This window comes from Kalmanozyma brasiliensis (assembly GCF_000497045.1).
Source record: "Kalmanozyma brasiliensis GHG001 unplaced genomic scaffold PSEUBRA_SCAF2, whole genome shotgun sequence".
In the NCBI taxonomy this organism is placed as follows: Eukaryota; Fungi; Basidiomycota; class Ustilaginomycetes; order Ustilaginales; genus Kalmanozyma; species Kalmanozyma brasiliensis.
Window position 1 is genome coordinate 109,671 of NW_015961959.1, and position 15,452 is coordinate 125,122.

The window sequence follows — 15,452 nt, forward strand, 5'->3', positions numbered from 1 at the left end:
CCGCCATGACTTCCACGCTGGTGATGCCTCGATCAAACAAACAGTCGATCGAGGCGGTTCTGCGGTGCTTGCCAAAGTGGCGTTCTTGAACAGCGCGGCGGAAAGTGGCAGAGGACGTGTGCAAATCAACCCATGATTTGAAATGTGGTTCGAGTGTGCCTTTCTGCAGCCGGCGAACGCATAAGAAACGCGGGACCTTTCTTTCTTTTTGAGCGCCAGCCGAGATAGTCCCTGGCCACACTGACGTCGTGCCTCGGCGATACGTGGATAAAGCGAAGCTAACTTTGAGCTTTCAGATCCCGCCCTGGAACGTCTGGAAGCGAGCAGCTCGGCTAGAAGAGCTGCCACGCACAAGACGGTAATCTTTGTGCAAATGAAAGAGAAGCTGATCGTCCACAGGCAGCCGAGGTTGCAGTCGAGTCCGTATGTTTTCCAACTTTGCTTCAGCCGTCATCGTCATGGTGCTGACACGGAAATCAGAAGAAGCCGATAGGATGATGGGAGTGCCATGCTGTCGTCAGCGCGCCGGTGAACGACGGAGCTGCAATGATGCCGGGACGGCCCGCGTCGCCAACCGCTGCGTTGGCTCGATGCAGGCACGGCAACAAGAAGCGTGAACGTTGATAAGGAGTGTCAACAGGGAGTGAGCTGCAGCCCTAGCCTACGTGTGCGAAGCTGGCAGCCGTTTCCAAAGTGTGTCCTTTTACAGCAATGGTGGGAAGACAAGGTCGAATCGTCTTTAGCTGAGCCAAGTTCAGTCGTCCATCTGGCGTTTGAATGTGACTTGTGTGATGTCAGAGAGTGGATTGCGGTGGACTCGGACTGTCCCCGTTCCTCGTTCGGTGCATCGGAAGGGCCAATTTGCCGTGGCTCAGCTCGACGACACCGGTCGGCATCGGAGCGATAGACTCGGTTGCTCCCATCGGAGTCGGATATGAGCTGCTGAGTGTGACACAATGAGCAAGGCGTTGCTTCGTATGGAAGACCACCGAGTCATTCTTATAATACAGGCATCTTCGGGGTTGAAGAGACCGCTTCTCTGTGTCTTTGACGGCGGCGGCAGCGGTAAGTGAAAGGGTCTTTCCCCCCCCCCCTTTTTAGTATTTGAAATTAAACTTGCAGACCCTGAAGATGACCCTGACCCGTGCAGCACTACGGCTCTCCTGTCTCGCGGCGCGGGAAATCTAAATGAAAAAAAGAATGCCGCCTCGTGGTGGGAGGCGGTCACACTTTCCCACAGCGGGCAGGATCCGCTGGAGAGCAAGGCTGTGGGCGCGCCATGTGTGTTGAAGGGTCGCGTTGGCTGGACTGCTTCTGAGCCACTATATAATAAGTCACTCGCCCCTCTTCCGACGGCTCTGCCGATCCAATTCGTTCACTGATGAGAGGCCAACAAGGCGCTTCCGAGAAAAGCTGGCTTCTGCTGTGGAAATCGCATCTGGTCCCGTCCCTTGCCGTCTCTTCCTTGAGAGCATCTCTCCGAACTTCGAGAAGCAGCGGCGAAATACAAACAACCAAGCTTCCTTGGATCGGCCAAGTCGGTGAGTCAGGCTTCCTCCGCTTGGTCGCGCTACCCGTGATTCAGCTCGGTCGCTTTCATTCGTATTCTCAGCCAAGTCTCTCCTCCTGACTTATCACTTTGTCACTACTGCATCACTCGTCCCAGCTACGCCTTGGCACATCTTCGAGAGGGCAACAAGACGAAAGCGACAGTGATTAGGTCCTTCATTGATTCTACCGGTCTCTGCTGTTGTTTTTGGTCCACAACTTTTTAAATATTATAGAAAGAAGAAAAAAAGAAAGAAAAAAACATCACGACTCCGCCTGACCCCTCTGCTCTTACGCCTCTTGCAGCCTTGTTCTTGGGAGAGCCTCTTCATTATTATCTGTCGCAAGCGGCTCGTTGCGCTTTTTTGAAGGACCCTCGCTTGCCTCTGCTCATGCTGCTCTTTGTTGCGAGCTCAGACTTGGCGGTACTTTCCGTTCCTTCCTCGTGCCTTACTGAGCCGCAAGGTGATCTGCTCTGCCTCCGTTGTCTTCTCTCGTCCTCAGCAGCGACATCTATGCTTCGCTTTCCTATCACGTAGGCGCCTCTCACGCTTCCCATCGCCGCTTCTCGTCCCGGCATTCACAACTCGGCTCGCCAACCAAGCCGGCATTTTGTTTTCGCACCAACCCATCGGGGGATCGATCACCACAGCGCCGCATCGCACGCACACGGCCTGTATTGTATCATCCTTCATCTTCGCAGATCTGCCGGTCGTCTCATTACCCATCACGACATTCACTTCTCACAGTCAGAGCACCGGCGCTCGCATCACGACACGCTTTCATCATCTACAACCACACGGCAGCCAAACAGGCAGGGTGTCAACACGCCCAAGGCGCTTCTCATCGCGCGAGCAGCTGCCGAGCGGCTACAGATTGACCGTCAACAGGCCCTGACATGCCAGAAGCCATGAGCGGCATGGCAGAAGAGACCATCGCCGAGTCCTCCATGGACGCCGCCGGCAAACGCAAAAGGATCTGGGCCGCTTGTGAACCATGTCGCAAACGCAAGTCCAAATGCGACGGTCAAAACCCTTGCGCAGGATGCGTCACCACCATCAAGACCGCCATGCTGCCCATCAACGCAACAGCCCTTCAGAATGGCACCGTCGATGAGACGCTCGTCCAAGCAAAAGCACAAGAGCTCTGCGTCTTTGACTGGAATCGCAAGCCGCGTGGGCCCAAGGGCAAGAAGGCCGCCTTTGCCGCTGCGTTTGGTGTCGAGACATCCGGCAGCCAAGGCGCGCCTCGAACCCACGTCAGCGCTGGCCCGGCCTACATGGAAGCGCAGAAGCGCGTCCTGGACGAGTCGCATCACGGCACCCGACCCATGATCAGTCCTGATTCCGCCTTCACCTTTACCCCGCCGGATGAAGTCGCCCATGCCGCACCTTGGCCAGATCTCGCAGCACCAGCACCAGCCCCTCCTGTCAACGGTGCCAATGGCGCCCACGGAACACCTCACTATGAGCATTATGCGTCTACCTCGGCCATGCCCCCCGCGAGTTCCAGCTTCAGCACTGCATCGTACGCTCCCCACCATTCCAACGGTCGGCCCGCCTTGTACAATCGCGACTCGAATGGCAGTGGCAGCGTTAGTTCCTCCGACCACAGTACATACACCCTCGGCGCTCGACAATCCGAATCCAACACATCCATATCCCACTTCTCGCCACCCCTCTTTTCGGCACCACCTTCTAGACCCATGGGAACCGAAGAGCGTCCCTTGAAACGCCCCGCCTACGAGTCTTCCGGTATCGGCGATCGCATCAGCAAGGCATCACTCAGCGCGTGGGATGCACTCGCCGAAAGCGGAAGCCATCCACGTTCCAACAGCGTCTCCAGCTTGCTCCGCTCACAAAACTCGGCCGGCACATCGCCCACCGAGATCCATCGTCACGGAGCCTCGCCATCCCAATCACAAGGCTCTGGCGGCGGCGGTGGCTTCCCCGCCGCTTCGCCTCAGTCGGACGGAAGCGCCAACTACTTCAACGCGGCTACCAAGCTTTCGCCCATGGGCGGCGACAATGGCGACTCGCGCTACCACGACCAGTCGATGCTCATCAACCGCCTCAAGCCATACTATTCCGACAAGGATCGGCCGTTTGTGGCGCTAGCCATCTCCCAATTCGAAGCGCTCGACTCGTTTGAGAAGATGATCCCATCACGGTACATCTTTGGTTCGGCGCCCGGCTCGGCTGGACGCGAGCCGCCGGCGCACGTGCTCCTCGCCCTGCTCGCACTCCTGGCGCATCGTGCGCTGCTACTGCCAGACAGCATGAACATCGAAGATCTGGATCTGCAAGCCGGCGATATCGTCATGCGCTGCGCCAACAACTACGGCCGACTCGAGGGCGATGACCGTAAGCAGATGCTCTCGTTTGCTCGTCGCAGCTGGTCGCTCGCCAACGATCTCATGCTCCAAAAGATTCGAAGCGGTGATGTCGACCCTCGAATGGTCATGACGGGCATGCTCCTGCAGATCGCCGCCGGCGAGGACGGTCTTGGCAGCAAAAGCCTCATGCAGCGCAAAATGTGGCTGTTCCGCATGGCTTACTGCTGGCGACTGCACCACTTGGACGCCAAACCCGATTCGGAAACTTGGTCGACGCCGTGGGACGGGCCCGAAGTGCTCCAAAAGGCGCTCGAGATCTCTGGTGGATCCTCTGCAGATGACCCGCAAGCACCGCTACCCCGCGCCGCCGACACCCGCAACATGATCAAGGATCCCATCGAGCTCGAGGCCATCCGCAGACACGTCAACACCATCATCACAGCAGCCTACTGGCTGCACACCGCTGAGATGCAGGTACCCAAGTTCGACATCTATACCATGGAGATCGACGCTGCTGCCGCTGACGACTTTATCCATCACGGCTCGAATTGGACGCCCAAACTTCACCCGGCCTCGAACGGGTTCCTGGCGCAGACGCGCGATTTGGTTTTCCGCACCTACGGCCGTTTCACACGTCTCTTGCACACGCCTTTGGCCGACATCTGTACCGGTCACTCGCCTGAGCCCGATCTGCAGCGACTCATCACCGAGACGGAGACCACCATGGACTGGCTTGTGGAGCGCATCGGTCCCGTGACCTACGATGGTCCCGAGATGCCGTTGCGTGTCGCCGCTTTCATGCATTCGCGCATCATCCTGCTGCTCATGTATCGACTCTTCACGTCGATCCAGGCATTTTTCTTCCTCTTTCCCGAGCGCACCACGGCCAGGACGGATAAGTCGCTTCGGATCGCATCGACGCTCATACCCAAGAACGAACAGCGATCTAACTTTGAGATGATCGCCGGAGGCTGCACGGCCCCCGAGTCCGAAAGCGACGACGATAATGGCGCTGGCCGCGATTTCCAGGGCCGCAAATTGCTGCCTCGACCGCAGTTTTCGCGGAACCCGTTGAAGGCGTCGATGGCCGTGCTGTGGGAGACAGGTGCGCTGGCCAAGCGTCTTCTTTCGTTGCACCGAGCGCGCGATGCTGCGCTCGAACCCATCGAGGGTGGCGCCAGCGAGGCGTGGAAGAACGGCGAAGGCGAAAGGACGGGCAATGAGGTGGGCAAGACCATGGACGCGTCTCTGCGTGCTGTGCGATGGCCCCGTCACCTCCGACTGTTTGCACAGCACGCGTACGCCATGGCCGCCGAAGCGCACGTCGCAGGCGCCTCGTGGCTGGACTCGCATGTCGACGAGAACTCTGGATGGAAGAACCCAGCCTCGTTCGACCTGCTGCCCGAGCTGTCAGACACCAAGAGCATCGAAAGCGGACTGTGGGACACGGGCGATGCCTTCCTAGAGCTGCTCGAGGCCATGGCCAAGATGGGCAGCACACATGCGCGCGGTAATGAGGAGTCGACGCTGCGATACCGACAGGAACGATGGAACTGGGCAAAGAGATACCAGCAGCCGCCGAGCGGGCTCACCAGCATGCCGAACCCAAACTAGGCTGGCGGTGGCTTCACCCACATAAGCCAGCTGCAGATAGACCCCCCTAGCATTTTTCATCTTCAATCCATATACCAGATTCAAGGGATCCATCGAGCGTGAGCAAGGCCGTGCTTCGCTCCTGTGCTTGGCCAGAAGGTGTTCACGTGAGCAGACCCAGCTGGCAAAGGCGTCTCATGTGAGATCAAACTTGACCTATGGACTGCTTTCTATCGAGCGTCTGGACAGCTCGTAGGTGAGTTGAGCTGTGTCATGGCATCTTCTGCGAACACAGCTTTCAACTTGTGCGGGCGATCGGAACGGGCGCAACCCAGAACATATTGGACGGGGCGATCGGTTGCTGCGGTGCTAATGTACAGAGAACGAAATGGGCGCTTAGAGGCCGAGGCGGCGCTCCATGACCGTGTGCATGTCAGGGAGGGTCGACGAGATCTCGGCTGCAAGAGTACGAAGCAAGGTAGGATAAGCCCGTCAGCGGCATGTCTCCAATGAGCGTGTGCTGACCTGGTATGGACGAAACACTTACAAGGCAGGAAATCTCGTGGCTCGATGCGCTCGTCGTCACCGTTGAGAATGTCGAGGTGAAGCTTGGAGATCGAGTTGGAGCTCCTTGTTGGGTCAAATGCCGGGTTCTATTTGGACCGCATGTATCAGTATCAAATCACCACATCCGTCAGCGCTCTTCCTTGGTCATCGCGCTTCTCCTCGATCCGCTACTCACGTATGAAACGATCTTCCTCTCCATCAGCGTATGCGCTGGTGCACCCAATCCGTGCACGTTGCGCTGCATGGTGAGCTTGATGTTGTCCTGCGTCGCCTCCCATTTCTCGAGCCTGTTCTGCACGGGGTGATGCGAGGCGGTCGACACCTCGTGCAGCACGTTCTTGATGCCGTGGCGCATGGTATCGTGCACACCGGCGTAGACCGGATGAGACGTGGCCGAGCTGGAAGATGTCGAGGTGTGCGAGGCGTGATTGGCTGGCACGAGCACGTAGCTCGGCTCCATCTGCTCCTGCTTCTGCGCGTTCATCTTGGTAGCGGCTATATGGTGGATGATCGAAGATGATGAAGGTATAGATGGGAGCAGCGTCGACGTGAGAAAGTGGAGAAGAGCGGGTCCGTGTGTTGCGCGGTGTTGCTGTAGCAGCCCAGCGCTTGAATGCGTGGCCAGAATTGCCGCTTGCTAGGCTCAGTCGATCACGGCGCCCGGCTTCGGACTGTTAAGCCAGCCTGCTTGCCGGCGTACATAAGCGTGACAGAGCTAAGAGTGGAGCTGCAGCCTCGAGAATTTTGGCCGAGAAATTTGACTTTTTTGGTCCAAAAGGGACCAAGCTGAGCCTTCTCAGAGGTGAGGTTGCAGGGCAGTCAATCAGGGCAAATACTTCTCGAAACACTCGAAGACTTTCAGCTTGGACCTGCCATCACCTCTCCTCGACGACAACCATCCCGCATACACCAACATCATGGATCCAGACGGTCTCTTCGACTTTCTCGCTCCGGCGGAGGCCGCTTCCAGCCCAGCTGCTTCGCCAGCCTCGTCGCCCTCCAAGAAGCAAAGGAAACGCACGAAAGCGGCAGCTTCTGCTGCTGCCTCCTCATCATCCAATGCTGCCGCGAGCTCCTCCAAAGCCGATTCGCAGGCAAAGGAGACATCGGTGTCACGCTCGCAGAACGGCGACGGAACGTCGTCGGAAGCAGCTAAAAGCAATGGCGATGGTGCAGCCGAGAAGGCCTCTGACGATGATGAAGCAGCACCAGGCCCTTCCAAGCGCCAGAAGCTCAGCGTCGTCGCTGACAAGGCAGCGCCCGTTCCCACTGTCGTGACAGACGAGTTCACCGACCAGGCTACTCAAGCTATCCCACTCAAAGGCGGTCTCGCACCCTCTGACGCTGCAGATGCCGATGCCAGCGCAAGCGCTGATGGCGATGCGGCTAACGGCACTTCCACTGCAGACGCCAATGCTGCCGAGAAGAAGATGCACGTCACTCATTCGGTGCGTCACCAGGTCGCGCTCCCTCCCGATTACCCATACGTCCCGCTCTCTCAGCACGTCCCCAATGATCCGCCAGCAAAAGAGTACAAATTCACACTCGACCCCTTCCAGCGCAACTCGGTCTCCTGCATCGAGCGCAACGAATCGGTCCTCGTCTCGGCACACACGTCGGCGGGTAAGACCGTCGTCGCCGAGTACGCCATCGCACAGTGTCTCAAGAACGGCCAGCGTGTCGTCTACACCTCGCCCATCAAGGCGCTTTCGAATCAAAAGTTCCGTGAACTCACCGCCGAGTTCGGCGATGTCGGCCTCATGACCGGCGATGTTACCATCAACCCCTCGGCGTCGTGTCTCGTCATGACCACCGAGATTCTCCGTTCCATGCTCTATCGCGGCTCCGAGATCATGCGCGAGGTGGCCTGGGTCGTGTTCGACGAGATCCACTACATGCGCGACAAGGAGCGTGGTGTGGTCTGGGAGGAGACGATCATCCTGCTCCCACGCAAAGTGCGATACGTTTTCCTCTCGGCTACCATCCCGAACGCGATGCAGTTCGCCGAATGGATTGCACACACCCACGCTCAGCCTTGCCACGTCGTCTACACCGACTTTAGACCCACTCCTCTCCAGCACTACCTGTTCCCTCAAGGTGGCGAGGGCATCCACCTCGTAGTGGACGAGCGCGGAACGTTCCGCGAGGACAACTTCCAGAAAGCCATGGGTGCGCTGGCCGACTCGAAAGGCGAAGATGTGGCCGACCCCAACGCCGGCGGGGGCAAGCGTCGCGGTCAGGTCAAGAAGGGCGGCAATGGCGGCAAAAAGGGCCCCTCCGACATTTACAAGATCGTCAAGATGATCATGGTCAAGAACTACAACCCCGTCATCGTGTTCGCCTTCTCCAAGCGTGAATGTGAGGCACTCGCGCTGCAGATGAGCAAGCTCGAGTTCAACACGGACGACGAAAAGGAGATGGTCTCGACGGTCTTCACGAACGCCATCAACGCTCTGTCGGAAGAAGACAGAGGTCTGCCGCAGATCGAGCACATCCTACCTCTCTTGCGTCGCGGCATCGGTATCCACCATGGCGGTCTTCTGCCCATCCTCAAGGAGGTTATCGAAATTTTGTTCCAAGAGGGACTCATCAAGGTGCTCTTTGCCACCGAAACCTTCTCCATCGGTCTCAACATGCCTGCCAAAACAGTCGTCTTCACCGCCGTCAACAAGTGGGACGGAAAGGAGTTCCGCAATCTCACTTCGGGTGAATTCATTCAGATGTCCGGTCGTGCCGGTCGACGTGGTCTCGACGACCGCGGCATCGTCATCATGATGTTCGACGAGAAGCTCGAGCCCTCTGCGGCCAAGACGATGGTCAAGGGCGAAGCCGATCGCCTCAACTCGGCCTTCCACCTCGGCTACAACATGATCTTGAACCTCATGCGTGTTGAAGGCATCTCGCCAGAGTACATGCTCGAACGCTGCTTCTTCCAGTTCCAGAACGCGGCGTCCGTGCCGGCGCTGGAAGCGGAGCAGAAGGCGGCGGAGGAGCAGCGCGATGCGATCAAGGTCGAGCGCGAGGAGGAGGTGGCCGAGTACTATGATGTCAAGCACCAGCTCGAGGTGTTGCGCAAGGATGTGCAGACGGTGGTGACGCATCCCTCGTACGTCCTGCCATTCCTGCAGCCGGGACGGTTGGTCAAGGTGAAGCATGAGGTGCTCGACTTCGGCTGGGGTGCAGTGGTGTCGTATGAGAAGCGCTTGCCGAACACACCCGGCAAGCGCGGACCGGCGATCGACCCAAACGCCCCGCCGCAGAACCACTACGTCGTGGACGTGCTGCTGCACTGCGCCCCCGGATCGTCGAGCTCTTCGGACAAGAAGAAGCCCGAGGGCGGCGTGGGTAACTTCGCCCCCTGCCCCGAAGGCAAGAAGGGCGAGATGATCATCGTGCCCGTTCTCCTCTCCACCATCGAATCGCTCTCCGGTATCCGCATCTTCCTGGCCAAAGACCTACGACCCACCGAACCGCGCGAGGTGGTCCGCAAGAATCTCCTCGAGGTGCGTCGTCGTTTCCCCAAAGGTGTACCCCTTCTGGACCCCATCAAGGACATGAAGATCAAGGACGAGTCGTTTGCCCACCTTGTCGAAAAGATCAAGATTCTCGATGACAAACTGTCCTCCTCTCCGCTGCTCAAAGATTCTGATCTTCCGCGACTCTATGAGGCCTACTCCAAAAAGCAACAGGCGCAGGAGGTGGTTTCCGCGGTGGCGCAAAAGATTGCGGCGGCGCACTCGGTTCTCCAACTGGACGAGCTCAAGTGTCGCAAGCGCGTGCTTCGTCGTTTGGGGTTCACAACATCCGACGATGTGGTCGAAAAGAAAGGTCGAGTGGCCTGCGAGATCAGTACGGGCGACGAGCTGTTGTTGACGGAAATGATCTTCAACGGTGTCTTCAACGACTTGACTCCGCCACAGTGTGCGGCGCTGCTATCGTGCTTTGTCTTTGGCGAGAAGAGCACTACGCAGACCCGGCTGTCCGAGACACTCGCCGCCCCGCTCCGCGTCATGCAAGAGACCGCGAGGAGAATTGCAAAGGTCTCCATCGAAAGCAAGCTGCCTTTGGTCGAGGAGGAATACGTTGCAGGGTTCAAGGTCGAACTCATGGACCTGGTGCTTCAGTGGTGCAACGGCGCCAAGTTCGCAGAAATCTGCAAGCTGACGGATGTGTTTGAAGGCAGTATCATTAGGTGCATGAGGAGATTGCAGGAGCTGATCAGACAGCTGGTGAGCGCTGCCAAAGCAATTGGGAACGAGGGGCTTGCCGAGAAGTTCGAAAGGACTCTGGGGATGCTGGAGAGGGAAGGGAGCATTATTTTCAGCCCGAGTCTGTATTTGTAAGAGGGAATGCTATTCCAGATGGCGAGCGAAAGATATTCGGAGGTGTGTCTATGTGTGTGCGTGAGCAAGATCGTGAGGGAGTATGAGTGAGACGCCTGAAGAGCGAGGATCAGGCCTTCTGACGAGCCACATCGACCAAGCGCCCGTCGACCAGCGGCGAAACAAAGGCCAGATTCGACGTATCATCCTCGGCCTCGTCCTTCTTCCCGCTACTACCATTGTGCTTCTCTTTGCCGTTCGCCCTCTCCCCCGGTCCATTGGAAGTGGAAGCCTTAATATCGTCCCTCAGCTGATCCATCTGCTCCTGATCCAGATGGAAACTCGTGCTCGCCACAGCGCCGTGTTTGAAATTCGTACTCGCCACCTTGCCCTCCTTGCCACCAAATCCTCCTCCCCCTTCACCAACAACTCCTCGACCTGCCTCACCCTTGTTCAGCACCGCCAACCCCTCATTCTGGCGCGCGATGAACCCCTCCAGCGTGCCCAACAGCCTCTGCTGCTCCCGGAGACCCATATCCATCCCACCTGGCAGGTCACGCGCTGCGGCCTCGAGCGTGGCGAACGTTGCGCGGAGCTGGGTCGCTTGTCGAACGATGTCCTGAGAGAGCTGGGTGGGCGTTCCCTTGCCCCGTTGAGGGGCACCGGCAGCGGTGAGGAAGGCCAGGGTGGCATCCGCATCGCCTTCATCCACGGCCATGCTGCCTAGAGCGATGTTGGCGCCCCCGGTGGCGTGATCTTCCTCCTCGACGCTTTGAACGGAAGTGTCAGGAGCGGTGGAGGGAGTGTACAGCTTCCCATCCTGCTCAGCAGCACGCATGACCAACGCTAACAACTCCTTGATCTGCTCCAGCAAACTCGACGCTAGCGACGCATCAAAGAGCGCATTCTCGATCCGAGGCTCCTCTTCGACACGCGAACGTTTGGCTGAAGGAACACCCGTCTCGCTCGCATCTGCGTCGAACGACCGCGTCGCCGCATGCGACGACGTTGCCGCGAGATCATTTGTCCCTCCAGGGCCCAGAGGCTCGTTGAATCGCTTCGAGACCGAATCGAATTGGGAATGGTGTTCCGAACCGCCGACGTGGAGGGCATCGCGGAAGCCGCCGGGGGATTGATCGACGACCATACGCCACAGCTCGCCGTCGGCCGAGCCGTGCGAGCCGGCGCGGGCGCGCGAGGGCTGTTTGACAGGTGTTGAAGGCGCGGTGTCGCTGTTCGGGTTGTACTTCATGGCGCGCTTGAGGAGGTTGAGCGACCGAGCGCGGGAGATGGCGATGCGTGTGCGTTTGGAAAGCGTGTCGATGTCGCGGTCTGCCTGCGCATCGGGTGTATGGGTCTTGCTAGCGAGCGGGCTCTCGGTGTCGGTCGCGGGATCGGTGGAGTAAGAGGCGTTCTCGGCTTGCAACCGCCGGATCTGCTTCATGCGCCACAGATAGCTCGCGCCGAGCAGGAACTTGCGCACGATGGCGGACATGAGTTGGCCGTTCTCGTGGTCGACGACGAACTCGCCCCGCTTGAGCGCGTCGAAGCCGTCGTAGCCTTCGGCGAGGTATTCTCTGGTCACGACGCGGTAGGTTTTGTCCATCTCGAGCGGGCCTCTGCTGACCAGGGCGGGGCGGTGAACTTCAACGTCGTAGCCTCCGCCCGGCAGCTTGGTGACCGAAAAGCGACGCAGCTTACCCACATTGGCGTCGGTGTCCTCTTCTTTGTCGACGTCCATAGCGTCGTCCTCTGCCGCCGGTGATGGCGTGTCCAACGGATTGTCCAGCAGCTCGACGCTCACCAATCGCTTCCCAGGCGGCTTCCTCGAATCCCACTTGACCATCATCCCGGCAACCTGCGGAAACCTCCCCTCCTGCTTCGGATACATCGAAAGCCCGTTCTCCAACGCATCCCAGATATCTTGACCCTTCAACTCCTTGCACACCACCGCATCCTCAAACGGCAGGATCTCCAGCACGTCCGAAAGCGCCACCTTGCCCGGACCGTACATCTGGTCCCCGCGCAAACTGCCGCCGCAGATGAGCGCGCAGTCGACCTCGCGCACGTTGGGCGGTCGTCGTTCGCTCAGCTCGCCGCGGTTGTCGCGCTCGCGCAGCACCTCTTCGTACGAGTTCATCAGCACGTCGGCGACAAAGTTGCCAAAGGCGGATTCGTCGGTGCGCACCTTTTCCGAGCGACAGTCCCAAGGCGTGAGGGTGTAAGCGACGCTCTGGGAGGTGGATTGGGAGATCTTGGCGAGCAGGTCGTCGAGCATCGACTTGAGGTGGGGGGAGGTCGGATCAGAAGGGCTGGTGCGGTATCGTTGGACGGCGAGGGATTTGATGATTCGTTTGCGGACGGCCGAATCGTCGCGGTCGGTGAGCTCGAGCTTGAGTTCGGAAAGGTCGCGGAAGTCGGTGCCTGATTTGACGACCATGGCGTTCTTGTCCTTTTCAGTGCCTGGCTCGCCACGCGGGAAATCGTCGCCTTGGAAGCTCGAGGCGCCGTTGCCGACGTAGTAGATGTGGTCGTGGCCGCCGAGGACGAGATCGACGCCGTGAGAGGAAGGATCCGGATTGGAGACTGCACCCACCGCATTTGCAAAGTCGATGTCGTTGGGCAATCGACTGTGGGTGATGGCAATGACGAGTTCGCACGCCTCGCCCGAGGGATCTCTGAGCGTCTGACTGAGCTTGTTGGCCGTCTTGACCATGTTCCTATACACAAAGCCTTCCGGGAAACTCGGTACGGTGGCGATCCATTCCTTCTCGACGATGCCAATGCACCCGACCTTGACGCCTTGCACCACCGTGGTCCAGGAGCGCAACGTGCCATTGACCTGAGCATCGTCATCCTGAAAGTCTTCGTCCCAGTTGCTGCAGTCCTTGTTCTCCTCTTCGCTCTTGCCAGATCGATCGACGACATTAGAGAAGAGCCAAGGGAAGTTGTTCTGCGTCATCAAGGTTTGAAGATGAGGATAGCCAAAGTCCCAGTCGTGGTTGCCCAGACAGGCACAGTCGAGGTTCATAGCGTTGATGACGGGTATCAAGTGCGTTCCTCGAGTGACGCTGCTTTCGACAGAGGGTGAGTAGAGGTCGCCACTGAAGAGGACGAGACCCTTCCTCTCGCGTGATGTGGCATGCTTGGACCAGTCGCGGGATGATGATGCAGATGCCTCTGGCGGTGAGAGGTTCGACAGATCTGATGGCTCGCCCCACGATTCTCGTATCGCTTGGATCTTGGCAGCGAACTGGTCTGCTCCAATGGTGCCGCCAGACTTTTTGTCCTTTTGACGGACACGGTAGACATCGTTGAAGTGGATGATGGGAAGAGTGACCGGCATGTTGGTCGATGTCTATGCGATCGGATGGCTTCAGAGAGCGAGTGCTATGTCGGCGGCCATGCGAGCCGCGAGGGTCGAACGTTGGTGGCAGTGCCGATGATGATGACAAAGGGCGTGAAGGTGAGTGATAAAGGCGAGGCGTGGGAAAGTGACACAGAAGAGAGAAGGGTCCAACACGTTCAGAAGCTTCGCTCAGCACGGCTTTCGGCAAAGCCTTCCGACGATCCTCAGTCAGGGTCCGTGCTTTGCTTTTGTTCACACGCTCAGGCAGCCCCGATTCACACGCTTCTCGTCCGCTTTCTTTCTTCGGGCCGTCCTTCTTCTCTGGACAATCACCTGGACGACCAACCACACGGCGACCAGCCTTGCTCCCATCGGCAGCTGCATCAGCGCACATCGACTCAACATTAGTCCCACAGAGACTGTCACCGACTGAGCAGCACCGACAATGTCGCGCGATCCATATCACGACTTTGCATCCGACCTCAAGTCTTCGCTCTCCTCGGCACGCTCCCTCTCGGAATCCTATCGTCAGCTCATCGCACGTACAACATCACAATCACAAGCATCGTCGTCCTCGAACAGTCAAGCTGAGGTCGAGTCAGCGCATGATCGTCTCTCCGATGCCATCGAAGGATTGCGGCAGGATGTCGAGGATGTCAAGCAGAGCGTGCTCGTCGTCGAACGCAGCGGTCCAGAGCGTTTTGGGGTAACACCAGAGGAGCTCAACAACAGAAAAGCGTTCGTAGCAGAATGTGAGGCAGAAGTCAAGGTAGGTCCGCTTGCTCGTCGATCTGTTGACAGCGCAGGAGCTCGTTGACTGACTCAGAGCTTCCCTTTGGCACGCTAATGCTGGTCAACCGATGAACAGGCACTATCAAAAGTCGCGCAAGCGTCTCCGCCAGGCGGCAGAAATGGCGGAGGATTCAGCGCAGTCCAAATGGACGATGAGGACGAGGATGCCACGGAAGCATTCGAGCGCGAGCAACAGCAGGTAAGTCCACTCACTTCTCGCTCGGCTCTCAGCCTCATGATCGCACTGACGCATTCTCTGATCCTCCATTGGCCGCTCCGAATCGCACCTGCGACTGCACAGATCCTCATGTCACGCCAAGACACGACACTAGACAAGATCGGTTCCACGCTCAGCTCGCTGCGCAATCAAGCCGGCATGATGGGCCAAGAGATCGGCGAGCAGATCGAGATCATCGATGCATTCGACACAGAGGTAGAATCGAGTCAAGGGAGACTCAGCAAGGCCATGACCAAGATGGACGAGGTGATACGCATCAGTGACGAGAGGTTGGGTGGTTGGTGTGTATGGATCCTGATTGTGGTCCTGTTTCTCTTGCTCTTGGTTGTCTTCCTAATATGATGCTGAAGTCACTTGAAGGCACAGCAAATATACCCATCACACCTCATCATAGCACAGACAGCAGTGCCTTGGGGACGATCTCGGCGCAAATTGTGATGAACAGTGTGTGGGCTGTGTACGATCTCAGATGGTGAGGACGAGCTCTGCTGCTAAATTTGGCCTTGTTCCTTCCCCGCTGCCTCCACCGGGTGCTGCAGCCGAGACACGGCAGTTGCATGATCGCGCTTGCAATTTCAACTCACACGATGTTTGCCCACCTTCGCCCCTTCCACCACCACCGTCTTCGCTATCACCACTATCCTCACCATTCTTACTGGTTCGATACGATCCGCCGGGTCTCTCACATCATGCTATCGTATCGTTGCT

The 15,452-nt window shown here is 58.2% G+C and overlaps 5 protein-coding genes across 5 annotated transcripts; 3 read left to right on the forward strand and 2 right to left on the reverse strand.

Moving 5' to 3' along the window:
• Positions 1–2,446: 2,446 nt before the first annotated feature.
• Positions 2,447–5,497, forward strand: PSEUBRA_002538 (Zn(2)-C6 fungal-type DNA-binding domain protein; the record flags this gene model as incomplete). The annotated part of the gene is made up of 1 exon (XM_016436950.1): positions 2,447–5,497. The coding sequence occupies one exon, from the start codon at positions 2,447–2,449 to the stop codon at positions 5,495–5,497; it is 3,051 nt and encodes a 1,016-aa protein (XP_016292451.1).
• A 375-nt stretch (positions 5,498–5,872) lies between these two features.
• Positions 5,873–6,527, reverse strand: PSEUBRA_002539 (Proteasome maturation factor UMP1; the record flags this gene model as incomplete). Its single annotated transcript, XM_016436970.1, has 3 exons — positions 5,873–5,934; positions 6,024–6,129; positions 6,219–6,527. The coding sequence occupies 3 exons, from the start codon at positions 6,525–6,527 to the stop codon at positions 5,873–5,875; spliced, it is 477 nt and encodes a 158-aa protein (XP_016292452.1).
• A 433-nt stretch (positions 6,528–6,960) lies between these two features.
• PSEUBRA_002540 (Helicase, C-terminal) lies at positions 6,961–10,386 on the forward strand (the record flags this gene model as incomplete). Its single annotated transcript, XM_016436955.1, has 1 exon — positions 6,961–10,386. One exon carries the CDS (start codon positions 6,961–6,963, stop codon positions 10,384–10,386), a length of 3,426 nt encoding a protein of 1,141 aa, XP_016292453.1.
• A 109-nt stretch (positions 10,387–10,495) lies between these two features.
• PSEUBRA_002541 (Phosphoesterase domain protein) lies at positions 10,496–13,711 on the reverse strand (the record flags this gene model as incomplete). Its single annotated transcript, XM_016436966.1, has 1 exon — positions 10,496–13,711. The coding sequence occupies one exon, from the start codon at positions 13,709–13,711 to the stop codon at positions 10,496–10,498; it is 3,216 nt and encodes a 1,071-aa protein (XP_016292454.1).
• A 448-nt stretch (positions 13,712–14,159) lies between these two features.
• PSEUBRA_002542 (Target SNARE coiled-coil domain protein) lies at positions 14,160–15,086 on the forward strand (the record flags this gene model as incomplete). The annotated part of the gene is made up of 3 exons (XM_016436963.1): positions 14,160–14,483; positions 14,583–14,705; positions 14,808–15,086. 3 exons carry the CDS (start codon positions 14,160–14,162, stop codon positions 15,084–15,086), a joined length of 726 nt encoding a protein of 241 aa, XP_016292455.1.
• Positions 15,087–15,452: the final 366 nt, after the last annotated feature.